Genomic DNA, 23,005 nt, shown 5'->3' with positions numbered 1-23,005 from the left:
GATGATCCATCCTTTGCCATCTCTTGCACTTACTTACCAACCTACCAATCACATTACCCTCACCCTGAGTAGAAAATGGTATCTAAGACATTTTTGCAAAGTTGTCGACGTCATCTTAGAGCATTTGGCCCTTTCATCAGCCTAACCCAGATGTTGTCTTTTTTTCTGTGGGTCACATGGTTCACCAGATTTAAAGGTTTTAAAGCCAATTATGTTCTAAATTTGATGTTTGTTTGTCCTTGATTGTTCTGATTTTGTGTTTTGTTTTGCTTTAATTTTGGAAGCTTAGCCAAATGGGTTAATATGACTATTAGTAATTGGTTATCATTAGCAGAGTTGTTATTATAAAAAGCCATCATTATTGTCTGTACTTAGTCTGTGCATGCATGCGCTGTTAGAAAATGCAGGGTTACTGTCTTATGGAGATAATTAAGCAGACCCCCCCACACCCCCCACCAAGTCAAACACACACACACACACACACACACACACACACACACACACACACACAGAGTTTCCTCATCTCTTTCTCTTACATACACACATAAACATCCACAGTGCCTTGCATTGACTTCCATTCTTTTCCTGGAGAGTAATTCCAAGCTTAGCTTTGCCTTACTCCCCTGTACTTTAACCTAACCTTAACTGGACAACATGTCATCACTTTAAAATTTAATGATTTACATTATGAGGACTTGCCTTTCTGTCCCCAATAAGGAAGACATGTCTGCACATTGTGGTTGTGAAAGGAGTGTTGGTGAGATCTGTACTCAAAAATGACATGGTGACCTAATGTTTATATTAACCTTTATAGATAGATAGGACATGATAATTTTGTTGAAAATCTGATATCATGCCAGTCTTAGAGACACACACACACACACACACACACACACACACACACACACACACACACACACACACACCAGCTGTTTCCCTTATGAAAGCTTTCAGGTTTATTGGGTCTATCTGCCGCATTTATGGCCAAACCACATGTCTTCAACTGTCTGTATTCCTTGGTCTGTGTTTCTGCTCAACCCCTTGTCTCTCAACATCCTCTCCCACTTCCTGCCCCCTTACTCTCTTCCCCAGGTCTTCTTTCCTCCTTCTCTACTTCAAACACCCACACACTAAACACAGTCCACTGCTATGGATGCGTTTTCTGCCTACGTTGTGTGCCTGTGGCTGGGAATAGTTTGTCCCTACTGGGCCTGTGCATCCCAGGGCCTGTTGTGCCAGGCCAGGTTGTAACCTGGATACAGCTGTAGTCAGGAGAAGCCATTAGCTGTGCCAGGAGGCCCCCAGCTCCCAGTGAGAGCTCATTACGGTTTCTGTGCAGTCACACTTCTCCTATGAAACACAGCAGTGTGCCTGGTGAAACTAGCCAGGACACTGAGCCTCAGGGAAACCATTATGGCTTGATTTGGAGTTCTGAGAGAAAGAAAGAGGAAGAGATAGAGGGAGAGGGTTTAGGTTTCATCGAAAGAGTAGAATGAATACTAAGAATGATATTAATCATTAAACATAGCCAGCTTTCCCTGTAGTTAACTGTGAGAGAGTGAGTGTCTATGATTATTGGATTTGATTTTCTCTTTGTTCAGTGGGTGTACATGTGTTTGTGCGTGCGTGTGCGTGTGCGCTCTGAGTCCCAGTTCAACCGTCTGGTCTGGTGTGCAGATGGTTGAGTTGAGGCCTGCTGAATGTGATACCCATTTTCTTTTCTCTGTCTCTTTATCTGTCTGTTTTTCCTTACTTTAGTTCTGTTTTGTTTTCCTTTCTATGCTACCTCTTTCTGCTAGGTTTCATTTACCAGTTAACATCCCTGACTGCCTCCACTCTTTCATCACTGCATCTGCTGAGGGCCATCTAGGGCAGAGGAGAGTTTTCCACCGCTCTATTTTCTCTCTCCCTGCTTCTTTATGCGCCTCTCAGGGCTCAGTGCGGCAGCTATATGCAGTGGCTTTGGAATGAAATGTCTCTTAACCGAGCCATGTGCCCCGGAGCTACGGTAATTGCAGGTGAAATTCAGCTTCCTCTTTAAAATGCCATCTCTCATTTCCAGTTACCGGCCCCCTTCGTATCTCTCTCTCTTTTCTCTGCCTCCCTCCCCTCCTGTCTCCCTCCCTCTCTCTCTCTCTCTCTCCCTCTGGCTGTCTTTCAGAGGCGTGTGAATCCCTCAGCCCCTGTCGCGTCTCTCTGCCCCAACAGACACTCCCACAATGCACAGCGCTGATGGTTGCACAGTGATATCAGCCATGCAGAGGAAAAGGGAGGGCCGCTGTCTTGACACATACACATTCAATGTGTGTGTGTGTGTGTGTGTGTGTGTGAGTGAAGAGAGAGTGCCAAGATAATATGTGCATGACAAAAACTGAAAGTGTGTGTTTGTGAGTGAGAGACAATAAGCATATATATCTTTGGTTAGATGAGAGAAAAGGTAATGTGTGTTGTTGTGTGTTCAAGTGTGTGTACGTGCGTGTGTGTGTGTGTGTGTGTGTGTGTGTGTCTACAGCGTCAGCAAGGCGTGAGCTGTGTAGAGGTGACATCAAGGTGAACGCGGCGTGCAGAATGCTCTGCCGACTCGGGAGGCAGCAAATGGCTCTGTGGCAGATGGAGTCTTTGTCAGGGAAGAAAAATGGCAGCTCAAGAGCGTCAGAAAGACCCCCTTCACCCCCCCACCCCACACACACGCACACACATACACACTGTACATAGACACTAAATACTCTGTGTCCTTTTTGCACAGTTGGCCATACACAACAAAACATTCATAGATGCAATACAATCATACACACAAAACATATACACACAGACAAATGTTCATACACATACTGACACCCCCCCCAAACACACACACACACACACACACACACACACACACACACACACACACACACACACACACACACACACCCCTCCTCCTTCACAGTGAGCTAGGCTGGCGGGCGGTGACCTTCCCCTGCTCGGAGGGTTCCCTGGCTGTTTGATCAATTATCCCTCTCCCATTGTTTACCAGGAAGCAGGGGTAGAGAGGAGAGGAGAGAAGCCTCAAAATGGCCACTGTCAGGTGGAGGGATCCATTTCCCTGCCAGCGTGGGGGTGGGGGTTAGGGAGAGAGAGGGAGAGACAGAGGGACCATAGCCACGAAGCACGCTTAGAGGGAAGGGAGGAGCATGATCGCCTGGCAGTTGGGATGATATGACATTATACTAAAGATTCAGCTCTGACAGTGGTTAACATTTGTAATGCTGACATCATCCGTTAAGAGGTGATCGTCAGATCTCTCAACTTGGAGGAGACAGTCACTAGTTGTCTGTGTATGAATCCTAAAAACGAACATTTGTGCCAAAATCAGTGCTGTATACATTTCTAAATGAATTGTCATGATGTTCGTGCAGTGCTGCAATGACATGCACACACACATGTGTATGCTTAATGCCACAGTACTGCAGGTACACTTCCTATTTTTAGCGTGGAGAAGTGAAGGGGGTGTGGGGGGGGCGTACATACTCTAAAGGTCAGGTGGCAGAGAGAAAAAACCGACTGGGAACAAATGATGCACTAAGCGAATGACACTCTGAGGTCCTGCTTTAATATGTATGTATCGCAGGTTGATGGCTGATTTCATTAGCGCTTCTCATTGTTATGCATAGATTGTCCTCCTGCAGCAAAATGAATATTGTATTCACATGCGCGCGCGCACACACACACACGCATATACGTGCACACACATACACACATAACAAGCTGCGATTTTCAGGGAATACTGTATGTTTGCATCTTGCACAAAAAGACTTGAAGAAAAGGGTGATGTTTCCACAGGCTGTTATCTGTGTTGGCTATAATTAAAACAATTTACAGAGCTGTCATTGTAACACAGGTTTCAGCGCTGCTGTGGACAATTGCTGTCAGGTAGTTGGTGTGATTATTTAGGGGTCCTTGCTGATGCACGCGAGAATTATTTCCAAAGCGGAAAAGAAAAGCTATCTTTGTTCAGATGACTTGAGCAAAATAAGTCATGTCATGTCTGTGGGTTCAGATTACGTCATTTCAGTTTACCTAAATCCTGTCTGTGTTTGTGTGTGTGTGTGTGTGTGTGTGTTTCATGTATGTGTATGTATGTGTGTGTGTCTGGGAGAATAATATGTTTAGTTCCATCAATTAGTTTACTGTAAGCGTTTATGGGACTATATTATAATATTTGCACACAGAGAATACATGTGGTGAGTGTGTGAAAATGCCTGGCCACTTTTTTCTAATCCTCCAAGATGACTGTGTTTCAGAAGGGATTCCAATCCTTAGTGGGGCATGAGCAAATGCTCTGTGCTCGATATTAATAGCTATTGTGGGCAGAAAAAGGGAAAAAAAAAAAAGCTTCTGCATTTTTCCATATGTTTTGTAAGGAAACAGTCCAGATGGATCATCTCTTGGTCTGGAGCTTTCGCTTTCTTCAACCCAGCTCAAATCCAAGTGGTGTTGGACGTGCCAGACACACACAAACACACACGCAAACACACCCCAGTGCTCACTCTCCTCCCGTCTGAAGTACAACAGGCTGTTACTGATTAACATGTCTAAACTCAGCCAGTTCAAAAAGCCACTGCAATTCTTCTTCCAGCTTGCCCTCATGGATGACGTGACAGTCTTTCTTCCCAACATACCTCACGTTCCCCGTAATCACCGAGATATGTTTGTCGCCTTTCTGTTTGTTGCCTGAGAAGCCATGTTGGCATGTCTTCTCACATTACACACTTGGTTTCATCCCCTTAACCCCGTAATTCCCAGCCTGCATGGGCCGCCTGACCTCTTGAGTCATGGATGTTAGACTCATCGGCATCGCAGGGGACAGAGTTGGGATTTATCCTGCCAAATAATTGTAAGCATGGTGGACAGGAGTAAACTTTTTTTTTAACTGGATATTTAAATACCTCCAGTGATACTCTTTGTGAATGAATTTTAACTCTCCTTGCATCGGTTTTTCAGTTCTGCACAAACGTAATTTAAAAGTCCCCCTTGAGAAAGCAAAGCACGCACACTCGCTTCTTCTTTCCTGAGTCGGCGCACGTCCGAACAACCGCACGTGTACACGTAGATGCATTTTGTAGTGTGACAGGATGCCACATAGTTGGCGTTTACCAGTAGGCTGGAATTTCAGGATAGCACGCAGAGAGATAAAGTCAAATTGTCGTTGGTTAACTCACTATTTCTGGGCCACAGAGCATAAAGGGTGTCTGTTTATGACACCCATGCATGCCATGTACGCATCACTTACATACGCCACTCTGCCTTTGCTAGTCAATTGATAATAAAAAAAGGAGTAACACGGCTGCTCCTAGACATAGGTGCCAGCACAGACAAAAGCCGCAGTCTTGTCTGTGAATGCATCTAAGTTTTCTTTTTTTGACACATCATTTCTGGAACCAGGAAGTATGCCACAATGACTGACAGGATGTAGGATGATATTGTGTAGGTGTTTAAATTGTGCTTTTAGAGGTCACAGTGCCCTTAAAATAGATTTTGAGCATATTATTCTGCGTTGCAACAAGTTAAAGGGCAGGCTTTGTAAGTGTTGATTCTTCATAACCCAGTGGTGCTATATTTACATGAAGAAATCATGAAATTCACTTAGTCAGCAGCGGAAAAACGAGCTTCCTCTCCAAAACCACCCACACCGCTTTCAGCCTTGTTGTGACTTGTTTGTCTGTCGTTGGAGGATTTTGACTTCTTCCAGAACAATTGCACTTAAACACCCTCAGTTCCAGAGAGGACGGGAGCTGGTTACACGGCGGCAAAGTAGCGCTAAAAAACACCAGCGGAGCCCGTGAGACAGAAACTTTGAATACACTCTTTCTCCCACCCTTGTTGTAGCCTCTTTCTGTATGCATGTCAGGTGCATGCATGCTATTGTTACTTTCATCACTGGTGTGTGTTGTCATGTGCAGCTGTTTGCTCTCCAGTTAGTGTAGTGTGCAGTGAGTTAGTGGAGTTACGGCTGTGTGGAGTTTCTCTTCACTCTGAGCTTCTCTCTGATTTATTCTTAACATCTGTCTTTGGCAGGTGTGTGGAACCACAAGGTCCTTTCTTCCTGAGCCTGTGATGTAGCTATCATTGCGGGCAGTGTGTGTCTGCGTGTGCGCACGCTTTTTGTGCAAAACAACAGAGAAGGCCTTCCTCCACCCCCTCCTTGGGATGAGTCATATTTGAGCTCTGTGTAATCTAAGCCCGTGTTTCATGTGTGTGAACAGACAGACCCTGAGCAGTGGTCTTGGTCCTGACTCCCTCTGGGGCACTGAGTGGGTGAGACACAGCTATCAACAACAGGCCCAGGCAGCTTCGGTTTCAGCCTCGCTACACAAGGAATCTACTCGTCATGACACAAGCACAGATACACACACACACGCGCACAAAAAAAACAAGCAGACATTCATGTAGAGCCAACACTATTCTTTGCTCTCCTTAACTCCTCCTGAAATAATATCAGGTAACAAGACGGGGGCTGATGGCAAGCTTTGCGATTGGCTCAACTAAAAGGAAGTGTTAGGATCCAGAGGGTGGAGTTATGGGTCTAGTTTCACATGAAAAGACAGTTGAACACAGGTAACTGCGAGTGTCAGTGTGAGTGTGTGCAAGTGCATATGAGTGTGTGTGCGTATGTCATGTGTAGATCCACCTGGGGGAGTGCAATTGCAGCGCAGTAATGTCAAAGCTGGGTTTGACACAGTCGACAATGGAGACTCAAATATTTTGGCTTTTTATATGAAATCACACAGGGGAAGTGTGGTGATACAGGAAATAGGGCCATGTCAAGGGGGGGAAAAAAGGAGCACTACTTGGTGGATATTCTGCACACCATTTCAAAGCACCCCATTGCTGGTGTGACTAACTCTTTTAAGGCACAGCTGGACTTTTAAAAGGGTCTTCAACATTTCCCCCCAGGAGGGAGGAAAATGTCCTGGATAGAGCCACAGAAAGGTGATACTGGAAAAATGAAGCTGTTTCCCATTATGATACTGCTTTTGTTATATAAGTGTCATGTTTTATCACACTTTGAACTGCACTGAAAGGAAAGTGCTTTTTTCCCCCTAATTCATGTGAAATGTTTAATGAAATTTAGTACAAATTTTGCTTGGGTGTAGAAAAAAAATAGAGGTTTTTGGCACATGATGTCCCAATTTTGCCATTTGATAACACTGGAAGGGTATAGGCAGGGTCACATTTACAAGAACACAAGGATTGGATGATAGCACTTGTCAAATGTCATGCCTTGATTCTTTTTTCTTTTTTGCCATGACCATTTATTCCAAACTGCATGGCATCAGATGTCACAATAACAGCACAGAAAGACAGAACAAACCATGTCAGAGTAACATTATGCATGCCTCGAGGCAAACTGTGGTGACCACAGTGTTGTACAGTTCTGGTCTTAATCTCAGCTCACTGAACTGTGAATTTCCTTGAGTTGTCTCATTTTAAGCCAGCTCAGATGCAGAAACAAAGAGGTCTTATAATAGTATGGTCTTGTTTTCGTGTCAGTTTCTTGCTATCTTTTGTTGAACATGTACCTTTTACAGTTTCTTGAAGGTCACACTAAGTTTCTTTGTTTTTTTTTTGATGTGGTTAAAAGAAAGAAAAGAAAAAGGACGATATCTTTTATTTTGAATTTGGAACAAGTGAAAATTGTTTTTCGTTGGTCACATGCTTGCCAGCTGCGTGCATTTTGGCAAGTTACATAGCAACTTGAATTATTTTTCTCAACAGTCATAAAAACAGAAAACACATACTTTTTTCACCAACATATCTTATTGTTGCAATTACAGGCACGTGTGAAAATAAACAACATTTGGTTAGTCTTGATGCCCGTTTATGGCCAAGATGCGTTCCAAGTGTGCACAACGTCTCTGATTTAATCCTGGCTCGGGTCCTTTGTTCCATCTAACCCCCCTCCAATATGTTTGGGCGTTATAGTCTAAAAAAAAAACCTCTTGTCTTTACAAACCGCTCTCATTATTGGGGGCAGCAGACAACATTACAAGTCTTTATGACACTACAGCCAGCAGTAAGCATAGTGACTATTTGCTGCCTGGTCCTCATTAAAATATATTTAGATTGCTGTTTATGTTATCATGACCTCGCCTAATCACATAGCGTGTTGTTGTTACAGTATAGTAGTGGGTTTTTTTGTTCTCTTATAACATCTTTTCATATCATCGTTAACACTCGTGTAATAATGTGTTAGCACCACCAAGGGTTTTTTTTTTATCTCCACAGATATCCCATGTTGTATAATTTGTAGTTTTCACTTTTTTGAAGGTGAAAATTACATTCTTCTTTCTTCTAAAACAGAAATTTAGCAAGATATTCATATCTTTGTACTTATCCATATGTTTATATTTTACAGCACATCAGAGCCAAACCATTTCAGCGTTGTCTCACATCACAATATTTGATCCATCACTCATATAAACAGTGAAAAGATAAGGAATAAGTAGATTAAAAAATGTGTTTGTTTGTTTGTTTGTTTATTGAGCCACGTAACACTGACCTATGAATCATTCAAGCATAAAAATGGAATCACACAAAGGGTAACCAAGTGTTTACCAAAGATCCAATTTTTAAATTGAGATTTAGGCACTTTCTTACTAGCAGCCCTCATAATTTGTTCCCATTTCTTTAGTTGAATCTATGAAAAATGCCAAAGAATAGTTTGAGAGCCATAAACTACTAGTGCATCAAAAAGGTGATTCTTAAACAACTGAAAACATGTCATACTTCAGCATGATGTGCAGTGCGTCTTTTAAAAAAACGAAACAAGTGGAGGACAAAAGACGGGCTGACAGGCCTAAAGACTATCTACAGCACATGAGAAAAGACTGAGCTATGCCAAATTAAACAAGAACTGGACTGAAAATCACTGACAACAGGTCTCATGGAGGGAATCCGAATTTTAAACTTCTGTTTGAAATTGTTTCAGTTTCCACAAAGAAGGTCAGGAGAAAGGTACCACAGTGAATGTCTGTGGCCATGTGTAAAACAGGCGGAGGCTCTGTCATGGTTTGGGGCTGCATTACAGCCAGTGATGTTGGAGATCTTGAAAAAGTTGATGGAATTATGAACACAGAAAAGTGCTGTCAGATTTTGATCAAGCATCCACTACCATCTGGAAAGCATCTGATTGGCAACATCTTGCCAGTGATCTTAAACACACTACTGATGCAGAAAAGCATACCTGGATAGAAACAGACACACAAGGGAACACTTTCAGTCATGGATCGACCTTCCCAGAGTCCAGACCTCACCATTATTGAAAGAGTCATCTCGACAAAGAACAGAACAAACTCAGCCAACATACAAATAAGAGCTTTGAATATCCTTCGAGAAGCCTGGGGAACTATTCCTGAAGACTACTTAAAGAAACTAGAGGACAGAGGACTTTTCTATGAGAGTTCAGGCTGTGTTAAACTAGATATTGACTTTCAAGGTTGTTACAGTTGTACAACACCTTTTTTGTTTTTTTCCTTTGTGCTGTAATTATATTTATGTTGGCACATGCTTATAAATCACTGCACCTACTTTCTATTTTTTCTAACAAAATGTAAAGAAACGAGGGGTGGCTCAAGACTTCTACAAATACAAAGTTGCATATTCTTCTATTAATAATATTATTGTGTGTCATGTCATTGTGATTCGACAAGCTTTTTAAAAATGATTTTTAACCAGCTCACCCAGTCATTAATTGCACAGGGCCGTTGGTCCCTAAAGTTACGCTGAAAACATGTAGCTCAATATTGAATAAACAAAAACCTTACAGTCACTCGCCCAGCAAATCAACACGCACAAGCTTGCCAGGACATCTGTGAAGTCTTAAAAGGGACATTGAAAACAAGTCAGCTTAATGTATTGCTTGGTTTGTCAAAGAAAAAAACAAGGAGTGTTGTCATGCATCACATGAGCTCCGAGTTGTGCGTTGGCAAGTTATAAATAAAGTGATGGGATTGTTGAAGATTTGCTCTTGATACAGTCTTCCTTCCTTCCTTTCCGTCTGGAGCAGGATAAAGCGGGAATGAATGCCAGGCTTTATTTGTCTGGAACTATTTGCCCAGCTCATCAGGAAAGGTTGAACTAACTGTCACAGTTAGTTTACAGCAACTAATCTGTGGTGTTCATTAGAAAACCTACGCACATACAAACATTTTCTCCCCTCTGTGCTTTGGCTGCATTTTGTGATTCTTGTGTAATATGGATGTAAATTAGTGGCTGATATCGCAGCTTATGTGTTTGCGTGTGTTTGTGTTTGCACGTGTGTGTGTGTGTGTGTGTGTGTGTGTGCCTGTACGTGGGCATGCACATTCATGTGTGTGTGGTAACAGCACAAAGATGTCCCAAGGGTTTTTCCCCCCTTTTCTCATTACAAATGCTAATGTCACATTAATGAAATCGGCTTAGTTTAAGGTTTATAGCGTAGCCTACACTGAGAGATTTGGCCTTGACACTTCCCACATATTTCAAGTTGAATCACATTTTTTTTTCCTGTGGGCATACAGTTCTGAGTTAAACTGGCCCTGAGTGAAACTTCAGAGGTAAACTTTAGGCCACGTTTGCCAACCTTTGTCATCATTGTAAATTGTTGGGCCACAGGCTGCCCGCTGCTCAGCTTCCAATGATGAGTGCTAGCTTAGCAACAGCAGTAATGGCTTCAGTGAGGGTCTGGCTAATGTAAACATTGTGGTAATGTGCAAGCGGCGGTTTGTAGAGTCACAAGCTGTTAATCATTGCTCAACAGAGAGCTTGTCAGGCACAACAACATGCCAGAGAGTTAATCATAGTTATAGATCCCTTCTTTTATGCAGAGGACATATTTAACAGCTGAGTTTCTAATCACTTGGCCTTTCCAGTAAGCACGTACAGTCATATTAGCAGCCATGATTCCAAGGGTCAAAAAGAGAGAGAAAAACAAGAAGCGAGTAAACAGCTGCTTTAAAATGCACATATCTAAAAGAATTGTTTACCATTACATGTACAACCAGGGACATTTACTAGGTTGTTGAATCATAATGTATTAATTTCATATTGTCATGCTGTCTAGCATATTGAAGATGAGCCGGTGATAGGTAGCATTTTCTAACCTTTCGCTGAGGTTTTACTTCTTGCCTCAGTTTGAGTTTTTTTCTTTCTTTCTTTTTTTTTGCAAAAACAAAGGCTTAACCAGTAACTGTGAGAAGAAAGATTTTTCTTTGCAATTAAAAGCCAATTTTGTAAAATTGATTAGATTATGCTAATCAGTGGAGATAATATCTTAAAAGCAGTGTGAGGAAAGGAGATAGAGGGAGTGTGAAGAGTGGAAAGGAGTGACAGTCCAGCCGCCATTACAAGCTGCTGATTTCTGCAGAGTGCTTCATAAAATGTCAGAGCGCTTCTCCCTGAGCAAGACACTGAAAAATGGCAGCGCTGTGATGTGCTGGCACCTCACCTGCTGCACTGTGTGCGAGTGTGTGCATGTGTTTGTTAGAGAGCGAGAGAGAGACTGAGCGAGAGAGGAAGAGTGTAAGTGTGTGTTCATTTGTGCGAGCGTGTGCTTGCTCCTGTGTACATGCCTGTATGTGTGTTTTTACATCTGTGCGTGTGTGCGTGCGTGCGTGTGTGTATGTGTCCACGCTGGCCTCCCTCCCATGTTGCAGTGAAGCAGAACAGAGTGGCTGACTGCCTGCTGCTTTGCCTCCCTCTCTGTCAATACAGCACCATTCTCCTCCAGCCAGTCATTTTCACATGTTTAACATTAAGTAAAGCACACATTTGAACAGAGGAATACAGCTGATTGACATATTGAGTTTAATGCTGGTGGATTTTCTCCCATCACAGCTTACTGTAGGTTGCCAGATTGTTGCTCTGAAGACTACTCTGTGGCTTTTTAGACCTTCACCTGATTGCAGTGTTCAAACACAGATGCAACACCATGGATTGCTCGCCACTCTAAATACCTGTAAACATGCTTTCTTTTCTGCTCCCTTCTGTTAAGAGCACCTCGAACCTCATTTGCACTTTAGCATTTGTCTGTTTGTGTTGAGAAGAAAGCAGTTAATGAAGTCAATTTGTCAGGTGTTGGTAATGTTTTTAATAAAAGCAAGAAATAAGAGGAAGTGTGAACAGTGGAGCACAAGGGGAGAAGGACTGGGCAGGAGAAAGGTGTTAAGGTGGGGATTTGGAGAAGAGATAAGCCAGAGATGTGAGCAGTCATTTCATTAAGCAGTAATTGCTAAGTGAGCTGCTAACTATATAGAAAATCTATGATCTGGGATGCCACTGGCTGCATGGTTCACCCATAAGAGTTTTTTAGTTTTTACTGGCCATAACGGTCATTTAAACCAAATTAATTTATTCTTTTCATGGACACTTATTTTCTGAGCCCTGCAATCAGCAAAGGAAGGAAACTGAAGACTGCAGCAGCTTTGTGTGGTTGAGAGGAAGAGTGAAAAATTAGGGTTTGTGACTATACATGTCTTATAAATAACACATTATGTGCTGCAGTAGCAGCATTAAACAAAAAAAAAGTGACTGGTAGTCTTGGATAAGCTATTCCAGCCATCGCACCACTTATCCGAATTCTGTCACATTTGCACAGTGATATCAGTTATCTCTTGCAAGTAAAGTTTCAGCCGAACAGAACTCTAAATGTTTTTCTTCCCATGGAAATGGACAGGAGGGCCTCAAACAATTGCTCTAGCACGACTGGCCGCTCTCTGGCTATTCCATTGTTCTGTCACTGTCAGTTTGTTTTGCTATTTGACATGCATGTCATTTGCATTATGCATATCTGGAGTACTGCGCTCATTTTCTCTCCTCCCCCCATCTTCTTCTCTCTCACGCGCTCCTTTTTTGCTTGCTATTCTCTAATAACTGATGTTATTTCCTGGTAGTTAAAATTATTTCCTGCATTCATTTAAATATGTACGTTTGTCTTATTAAGATTTTGTCAGTTAAATAGTAGTCAATGTGGGTAAACCTTGTTTTATGGCATAGATTGTGTGTCATTTCACATCACTGGTGTCATACATAACATGAGCTCAACAACATGCAACAAATCAGTGAAATAGTACACTTTTAAAATACGTGCAATCTCATCTATTACATTTTGTATTCAGTTAAGCCATTACATCACATGTTATTGAGGAATGCCATCATTACAAAACAGAGAATCAAAGCTTGCACTGATCAACTTAGTCTGAGGGAGATTACACATTGCACTATTGACACAGTGTCTGTTAAGATTAAAGAAAAATGACTGGATGTTAGATTTTACAGCCTTTGCAATTTCCTGGGTTGATTCTGGTTTTTGTTCTAGAAGTTTTAATTGACAACATTTGCAGTCATTTTTGTGACCTTTCTGTTCATAATAATTAATATTAAAGCATTGAATGGAGGCTAGACATCTCAGTCCAGGTGAAAATGAACTGCAATATCTCCCATTTCTATCATGTAAAGTGTCTTTAGGTTTGTAAATAAATCTGGAAAACAAAAAAAACCCCCAAAAACTAAGGGGGGTGGGTCACTGTGAGACTGTGTTCAGCTGTTTCTTGTACCTTGAAAAGTGTGGATTGAGCTGGGATCATGCTAAGTTTGAAGAAGAGATCCTCCTGCAAACCTGACCTGTTCATACATGAATTTTTATAAGTGTAAAAACAGGGAACCCACCAATCGCTTCACTGACAGATTATTGGATGCAGCATTAGCATTACGAAGTAGGTCAGATAAAATTAAAGTCCTTTATGTATACATACCATTTCGTTTTATGGTAGAAACATCTTTTCAGGATGTTGACCAATCAGATCATCGGAGAATGCAATACAGTTGATCTAATTCCACTTACTGGCCCAATAAATGGTGAATCTCTGCTTAAATACTTTGCTACTCAGCGTCGGTTTGCTGTGGCTCTTCTGTTTTGGATCAGTTTTGCTGTAGTTTTTTTTTCTCTGCATTCAAAACACAGGATTTAACGGCATTAACTACAATCAAAGTTAATATTTACAGCAATTATAGTATTTTTGCACTGCTCTCTTTGGAAATTTCGTGAGAAAAATTAGATATGATTATTAGATTTTGAGATGGTTTGCGACTTCAGAATTGTGCAAACGTCTGCAAAGGTCTCTTTAAATACCGGAGAATTGCATCTGCTGGATTTGATATGCAGGATGTATTTTGTGAAGTGAATTGTTATTCTAGAATCTGAGCTCAATGTTTTAGGCCTCGAGGTACATTTTTTTTGCACATCATCAGTTTGGCTGTGCACTGAGTTACATACAAAGCTCTGTAGTGAAAGGTGAACTAGCACAAATGTAATTTAAAAAAGTGTTTTAAATCATAATTAACCTTAAAAGGCATTGGCTCACTACTCACTTTGCCTCTGCTGCATCTGTTGGGTGTCTGTTTGTGCATGTGCGTTGCATTTTTTTTGTTATTCTGTGCTTCCAAAGTCCTCTGAAGTCATTATAGATTCTTGTAGACACATGCAGCCAGTGGCGAGCAGATCTGGTTCAGTCTACAGAAAAACAGTAATGAGCATTGAGACTGGCAGATGAGTGTGAGTGGCTAGCAGAGGGAGAAGGGCAGATTCATCAGGGATGATTGCCTGATACACACTTCTGGTTTTTTGATGTGAAGACCCTGCTAGGTTACCATGGGGAGAATAATTAGCTTTGGGTGGATGCAGATGCGAATGAGCATAAGAGATGGGAATTTTCTTATTGAGCTTACTTTATGATACTTAGAATGGTGCATAAGGGTGTGCTTGTGTGCACACAGATACACACAGATTATCCTCTTTTTTTGCAACACTTGCACATAGACACACTCACTATCATCTCTTTCTCTTCTATTTATGGCCAGGAAATGGGAGTAGTGCTATGTCTGGTTGAGCTGAGTAACACTATTCTGTCACACATAGGTTTGACATCAAACACAAGTGACAAGCCTATCCTATTCCTCTCCACCGAGTCATCACCATGTCCCAAAATCACATTATTGTCACTGGGAACCCAGCAGAGACGGATGGTGAGTAGGGGTGTTGATTCCAGCCTTTGGCATCTACACTATGCTTGAAAAGGCAAATAAAGCCATTTGGCAAGAGCTGATTTCTTGTCATTTCAAAAATATACAGAATGCGTGTGGCACGCCATTTGGTTTTATATTTTATCTAAAGCCTCTTACCACTGCATGGATGCGCGTATGTGTAGAGGTTACACCAGGGCCTGGTAAATACTAAGTCTGGAAACTCTTCTGTCACACGCCACACTCTACCATTTGTTACACACAGGACCATATCATTACCTTTTTTACCTGGCAGGCAGTAAGCAGCTCTAGCGTGGTAAGCTTCAGTGTTACATGAAAGCAGGCAGGCAGTGGTGTGGCTGTAATAAGACCTGTGGCCAGCACCACTGCCAAGGCTAGCTGAGGAAGGGTGAGAGATGGTGCCCATCCCCTACATGCCCCGCTCTGCCATCTGTCACTGGGCAGGAGTGGTGCCGAGGGAGGGGTCTGAGTCACTCTAGTTGTTGTCACCTAGACAGGCCACACTGGGGCATGCTGTCTCTTTGTACTCCCTTTCAGGCATTGGCACAATGCTCTGTGAGTTCACCATGCAGTTATGCAGTTTTTGTGCAAAACCAGTTTAATATGATTATTCAGTTATTCAGTGTTCTTTACTTTTTGTACTTCATTAATTAAAAAAGAAAAAAAAGTGTGTGTAATGGAGTGTCTCAGTGATAAAACACTCCAAGTAAAATAGAGCTATAACAATTAGCTGATTAATAAAGCCACACAATCAGTGCTAAACCATGATGTAACAGAGTACACACTGTCTCTTTAAATGTTCTCTGAGTTGATGTTTGACATGGGACAAAGGTTGTCACTTTTTTTTTTTTTTTTTTTTTTTGCCAAGATCCCTGATTATGTCATTTCCTGGCTGATGGTATGTATGCGGAGAAGGAAGGGGAGGGGTGGTGGTGGGGGAGAGCAAAGGGAGGAGAAATGGGGTCAAGCAAGCTTGTGCGTGCATTCGGTCAGCATTCATTGCCAACAAGCATGCAAAGCGCAGGCATCCACATCCATACGAACATGTCGTGCCTACAAAAACATACACCCACACGAACCTATAGGAACACACGGACAGATGGGAAGTTCAAGCAGTGAGGCTGAACAGCAGCTTCACAAGATCAGAAATAAGAGGTCTTGTTGCTGATTCAGACAGTGTCAATGATCTCACTTTGGCGAACACTAGCGCAACAGAAAGTACTGCTTTGTGTGTGCTATGCCTTTTGGAGTGAGTGATTCACCACTTACTTACTGGCCGTTTTCCCCCTACCTGATAACCAACGTGTCTTGATATTAGACTTATAACAAGCATTATTAATTCTCAGAAAGACTTTGACTGGCTATGCGATAAGTCAGTATGGTTGTTTTGAGCAATAATAGGAAAAAATAACACTGTAAAACTGATGATTACTCACTCCAATCCTTTTTGTTACCAACAACCTTCATCATGACACACTTGCTATGTTGACATTTTTTTCTTTCTTTTTTTTGGCTGACTGAACACAGAGGTCTGCTTTAGACACAGTTGCACATCACAATAAAAGGTAGGGAGCGAGAGATCTGGAGGGGAGAGTGAATGTTGTAGAAGCAGCGATGATATACTCTTTGTTGTCTATGGTGAGGAGAAAAAAGAAAGGGAGCTGGGAGCCGCTGTGTGTGTCTTTGAATGAGGTCAGGGCATCATGGGGAATAATGCATTTCCCTTCTCTTGCGCCAGGCGCTCCTTCCATTACGGCTGGAGAAGAGACATTGTGTCCACACTCTGATTACCACTGATCCATGCTGATGACTCTGTTGGCGGATTATCTCAGTTAGTATCAGCCATCTGTTACTGTGTGTATGCGTATGTGTGTGTTTTGTGTGTGCATTGAAGGGGTGAGGAGAAAAGGGGCAGGAGACACACATACACAGGAGGTTGAATAGTTTGAAGATGCGACACACACACAGTTTGAAGATGCGACACACACACACTCACACACATACGTGCCCACAAACACTTCCATAGGCACATGCATTGGGAGTCTTTTGTTAAACCGCCGCATGTGTAACAGAGCACCGCTACATACACGCAGCACAGACACACAACACCACAAAACAAATGCATGATGTAAGGCCGCGATACCGAGCAGCACAGGCCACCAAGTGCACTCACACTATCTCTCCTTTATGCTATTCCGCCCTCCTTTCAGATCACACTGACGTGTGAAGGCTCCTATATGAAGGCCAAGTGCAATCATAAAACTGCAGAGCTGTTTATAGCTACACTATCTCCTGAAGGGCCGCTGCGTCTAACCACTATTAGCCGCATGCGTTGACAGCTGGGTGCTGTGTTGTATTTGTGGACGTGACTGCGAATCCGGTGCTGGAACACATCTTATAAATCATAGTTCAGCTATTAGCATAAATTCTCCCTCTCCTTGCATCTGCGAGACCTGCTGTTTCTGGTTGCGGCGTTCTCTGTTGATTGGTTGGTGTTGTTCAAGTCAAATTGATTTAGCCGTTCATGGAGATTATAACGCTTGCCTTATACCGCCACTGTGGTGTGCCGTTAATTACCTATAAAATCAAGCTAATTCTGATGCTAAATCCATTTTAATTTCTCATAATTAAGTCAGGATTGGATCCTTAAATACCTTGGCGCTCCATTATTGTTGCAATCATTGTTGTTGCTGTGCATTTGGTGGTACATTGCTGAGCCCAATCTTATTATTGTTATTAGATTTAATTGCTCTAAGTGATCAGTTTGTAGTTGTCAGAGGAAGATGGACTCGCCCCGCAGTCGTTTCTTTCCCCCCGCTGTCCTTTCTCTCTCTCTCTTTCCGTCTCTCATCCCAGGAAGAGGCCCTTTGAGAGATTGTGAGAGATGAGAGGAGATGAGGGGGAGGGTAGCTCTGCTTTACACCTCTGCAAAGAAGGGATTGCTTTTTTGTTGTTTGTTAGGGGGGGAAATCAATTCTGTTCACATCATCACATTTTGACAAGGCGAGGCATTAAGTGCAGATATTGAGAAACGACAGAAATGGTTTACAGGCTGTCCTTCATCTTCTCCACTCTTTCCCTTTCTTCTGCCTTTCCCACCTCCCCCCATACCCCCTCTACACCCCACAACAAAATCAGAGTATATTGTCTTGCTTATTCCTTTTTCCTTCTCAATCTCTCAAACTCTCTTTCCCTCCCTCTGTCTATGTTTCTCCCTTCCTGTGAAAAGGTAGGGAAATGATCCGCTTCACTTACCAGCTGACACCACGTAAGCCTGATCGTCCTCCGAGACACAAGCCTTTTGTTTTCATGTGCATTATGATAATTATGAAGGGCCACAGCTCCTCTCCATTTTCACAACACTTTTGATGATACTTGCTTTTTTTTTTTTTTTTTTGGCCAGACGCAAATACAGAAAAGTCACTTTTTCTTTAAATCTTGTGAAAGAATCCTTTTTCCATTTTTTTTCTTTACACCCTGACCTGACATTTAAAAGGTGACAGCCAGAGTGAAGGAGCATAGAGTGTGACAGCCATTCATGCAACAAAGTGTGGCACAGAGGTAACAGTTTCTTTTGGTGCGGGTGGGGTGGGTTTGAAATTAGGATAAACTCCCCATCTTCACTCAGCTGGAAACGTATTCTTGTAACTAACATGTAACATTCATTCACTGCCCGTTTAGGTTGATAATTTGTCTCTTTAACCCACATCCTGTCACCTCGCGTGAGATACAATTCGAAGGACCTTTGACCTTGCTCTTATTTGCACAGCCAACCTCTTTTTCACTGCAGCAGTGGCGGGGATGGCTGCCCAAGTCCGATGGCACACCAGCCTCCTCCCCGTGGACTGCAGCAGGTTTTCTTGTCATCCGCGTCTCTCTCTCTCTCTCTCTCTCTCTCTCTTGTCAGTGTTGCTCCTGGCGAAAGGCTGATACTTGATATTCAGAGGATAGCAGCTTTTGTCTCAGAGATTTAATCAGTGGCTCTGCTCCCACTGCAGAGGAGAGAGGGAGGGAGGGAGGGTGGCGGAGGGGTGGCAGGAGCGAGAGAGAAGGCGAAAGAGAGAGGGAAAGAGAGATGGAGGCAGAGACTGTTTATGTGTAATGACACAATAACAAAGCCTGCCTGTAAAACACAATCTGCAAACTGTGCTTTTGAAGGGGATTTTCAGTCCTGGATTAGTGTCAGGCAGAGGGATATGGAAAAAGAGAAGAGAGAAAAAGAGTCAGGTTGATGTGATAGACAGGGGAGGTGATTTTTGTGTATGTGTGTGTCTGTCTGCAGTGGGGGCTGTAATGTGTGAACGTGTGTGTGTGTGTGTGTCAATGTGTGTGTTTTATATTTGTTTGCCTCCACAAGTCAGCGGTTGTGTGGGCATAGCCACATTGTGTTCTCAGTTGTAAGCAAAAGGGGATTAGAGCTGAATAATGTAAGTAAAATATTTGACTGCAGAATGGCCAAATGTTTCTTGTGAGGGTTTGTGTTGTTGGTTGGTTGATAATGGCTGGCATGGTAACTCTGTGAAACCGATAATGGGAAAAAAGCTACCGTGTTGGTTAATGCACCAGTCATCTAAAAGCCTATCCATTTAGTTCTGGTTCCAAGTGAAAGGAGGCAGAGAGTAATGCTGTCTTTAAAGGCCTCAAAGAGCTCTTTTAATTTGAATGACTTTAAAAAAATTTTTTTATCAGGGATGTGTAAAGGAATCCTGTTTGTAAAACGCAGGTACAGACATGTGTGAGTTTGCACACACTTCTGAGTCCCCGCGAGTGACAGGAAAAGTGACAAATATGTTATTCGTCTATGTTGTGTTTGACATTTTGCCTAACCTTTGTCATTTCAACTGTCCCACTTCAAACTCACCAGAGCAAGTTTCTTGTAAAAAGTGGCCGTCCCGCTGTGGAACAGATTCTCAGCAGGGGCATGTTCCTGCATCAAAATGTGAAACCTGCTTTGTTGTCCCTTATCAGAGTCCTTAAACATGTCATCCTCCGTCCTACCCCATATTGAATCAATAGAGGCTGGGAGCCAGTGAGCATGGCTAAATGGAAATATTGTTCAGGGGAAGTGAGATGTGAAAGGAAAAGTGTCAGGAGGTGTGTGTGTGTGTGGTTGCTTGTGCATGGGCGTGCTCGAATGTGTGTGTTGGAGGGGGGCACAGTATGCAGTTGTGTGTACGCATTTAAGTGTGTGTTTGTCAGTGTACGGGTGGGTGTTCTTTCCTATTGTAACCCTGCTGATTGGATTGTGTTTGACAGATATGGAGTCTGGAGAGCGGCTGGTCTCCCCTGCACCCACCCTGTCTGCTGCTCGCACCTCCTCCCCTGCGGCCTCTTCCTCATCCTCTTCTTCTTCCTCTTCGTCATCACCTGCTCCGCACTCTAAGAGCAGCCTGGCCCCGAGCCCCTCAGCACTGGGATCCACCCTCAGCGCCTCTGGTAAGAAACAGTTGTGTCAATCTTCTGTCTCTGAAACCGTGCGTACAGAGGAGGAAAAATACCAACACACGGTGCAAACAGTTTTCACATAACCATAACAAGATGCCCCGAAATATGGCCGCCTTCATGTCTCGATAGCATTCAGAATCTTTCTCATTTCTTTACCATGAAAAATGAGTTTTTTCCAGTGTTAATTACACAGTTATTTTGCAGCCGGTGTGAATACACCTCTCTTCCAGTTACATGGATTTCTCTTTTTTTTTTCCTGACAGCTTGGGTTGCAATTGAAAAGCTGCTGCATTAATGAATCCCAAACAATTAGGGGGCTCTTTTGTGTGAGAAACACACACATGCTTCGCCATGTCTCCTGACAACCTTCAGCTCTCTGGCTCCAGCTGCCTCGGAGTCAGGCTCAGCACGCCACTGTGCATGGATGCATGTGTGTATGTGTGTGTCTGTGTGTGAGAAAGAGAGAGAGAAAGAGCCTCTGCCTGCATGATTTAACATTTGTTAGCCACTCAGTGTCTAGTCATCCCTGTCCAGCATCCAGCCGCCTTTCTATGTATTGGTCAAAGCCATTAGGCAAAGAGGAGTGTGTATATATGGTGTGAGTGTGTGTATCTGTTGTATCTCAGTGTGTTTTTCAAATATCCCTTGTGTGAGAGTGAATCATTTGCTCATACTTTCGTTTTCCTCATCTCTTAATGTCTTGCTGTTTTTGCTGTTTTTTTTCGTAGGCCTGTTATGTACACACACACACACAAACACACGCACAAACAAAACCACCAGCGCACTGAGTAGGGAATAGGATATCTAGCTTTCTCCATGATTGTCGTGTTTTCTCTCTGTTACGAGAAAAGGAAGAAGTAGAGAGGATAGAAAATGAAGCCTGTTGTTTTGTCCTCCATATCCTCAATGTTGCCCCAAAGAAGAAGCCATTAGGAGTGTCTCCTTCTTATGCATTATAAATCCCTCTTATCCCTGTGTGCCGTTACGCGTGCTCAGATTTTCTAGATAAGCGATTTTGGACTGAGCATCAAATGAAATGCTGAGAGGCAGACTGTTAGCTCTGAACTTTTGCTGTGCTTTGTGGGAAATCAAGCAAGCAGTTCGTCTTCATTTCACACACAGCGCCTTGTTCAGTGTGTGCGCGCTTTAGCTCAAACTTGTAGTGGAGTAAAGCAACTTGAATCACAATTAAAAGCAAAAACATTCTCATGCAGAACAGCAAGAACATGTCAAGTGTATATTGTGAGCAGATACCATCGGTATAAATATATGTTAATACCGATATAGAATCATCACAGACTGTGCGGGCATCGATTCATCGTCCTTTGCCTGTGTGCCAAAAACACTTACGAAAAAGAATCTTAGGAACGCATGAAAAAGTTAAAGAAAAAAAAAAAGAAATACATGGACTCCTGTTTATGTGTGCGTGCATGTGTCATTGATGAGGATATCACTTGGAGAATAAAAGCTGATCTGCGCTTGTAGCACTCTCTCCTTCTGGGATCAACTCACGGATGCAATTAACTTAAATCTGTCTGTGGAAATTTGATTGACTGCAACAAACAACAAATTAATCCCCCTTCGGCAGCATCCAAACATGAAAAAAGCAGGCGGTGCAGTTTGTCAGAGTGGAGGAAGGATTGAAACAGAATGAGAAAGAGGGCGAGGGAGCGGGGGAGGGGGGGAGGGGGGGGAGAAGGGGGGGGGGGGGGGTGAGGAAGAGCGAGTAGGTAATCCAAGGTATGTCTTTCCCGTGCCTCTTTCTCGATTCAAATTTTTAGATTTAATTATTCGCCTTCTGGAAGCCCGCATTAATATTGAAAAGGCATTTGCAGATGTCACTTTGTGTTGCCTAGAAAAGAAGGGGGTGTGCGGGGGGGAGGGGGGGCAAGAGAGGTGGGCACCCCAGGCATAAGCGAATGCTGTGGCTGGCCTTTCTGGGGGTTGCATTGCAGTCGTTTATCTTCGTATCCACTAGCTGACACTGGCAAGGCGGGCTCTACATATTCAGCATATTCTAATGCCATTCAAAAGGCAGATTTTGCTGTCTTGTGGCAGAGAAGGGCCTTGGCACCAACACAAAGGGCTATACTCTCATCCTGCCAGCTCTCCTGGTATGGCCACATACGCGCAAACAATTTGATTCACACTCATTTCATAGTCTTCTCCAGTGTTTTGTTTTGTTTTTTTTGTGCTATAAAGCACATGTAACTGGCCATACTAATAGACCATGTACTGCATTAGCTCTGAAAACACTCCTCTTCCGTGTCACTCTGCTTTACATTTCTGTGTGCATGTGTATAGTAGTTTGACATTTTCATCCGCACTGTGCACAACACTTTCCTTTTCTTCAGTCATCACTTTTTCTTCCTTTTTTTCTTTCTTTCTTTTTTTTGCATGTGTATTACCTGGCTTATGCAGAGGCATCAAGCAGACTTGCTCTCCTTTTCTGGAATAGAAATTGAATTTGCATGAAATATGCTCACACCAAATTGCATCT

At 42.8% G+C, this 23,005-nt stretch overlaps 1 protein-coding gene across 11 annotated transcripts in view; it reads left to right on the top strand.

Annotated features, from left to right (window-relative positions):
• LOC146583498 (bromodomain adjacent to zinc finger domain protein 2B-like) overlaps positions 1-23,005 on the top strand; it is a 67,923-nt gene that overhangs the window by 16,948 nt on the left and 27,970 nt on the right. For all 11 annotated transcript variants that reach the window (XM_085272454.1, XM_085272477.1, XM_085272484.1 and 8 more), the window contains exon 3: positions 20,317-20,496. In XM_085272454.1, coding sequence (XP_085128580.1) covers positions 20,319-20,496 — 178 coding nt within the window. In that variant the 5' untranslated portion in view covers positions 20,317-20,318. The remainder of the gene's footprint in view (positions 1-20,316; positions 20,497-23,005) is intronic.

This window comes from Mchenga conophoros, linkage group LG1 (assembly GCF_057382185.1).
Source record: "Mchenga conophoros isolate Kocher_MC1m ecotype Shallow Benthic linkage group LG1, M_conophoros_male_GT1.1, whole genome shotgun sequence".
In the NCBI taxonomy this organism is placed as follows: Eukaryota; Metazoa; Chordata; class Actinopteri; order Cichliformes; family Cichlidae; genus Mchenga; species Mchenga conophoros.
Note: the sequence above shows the minus strand (reverse complement) of the source record. Positions and strands in the feature narration are given on the sequence as shown.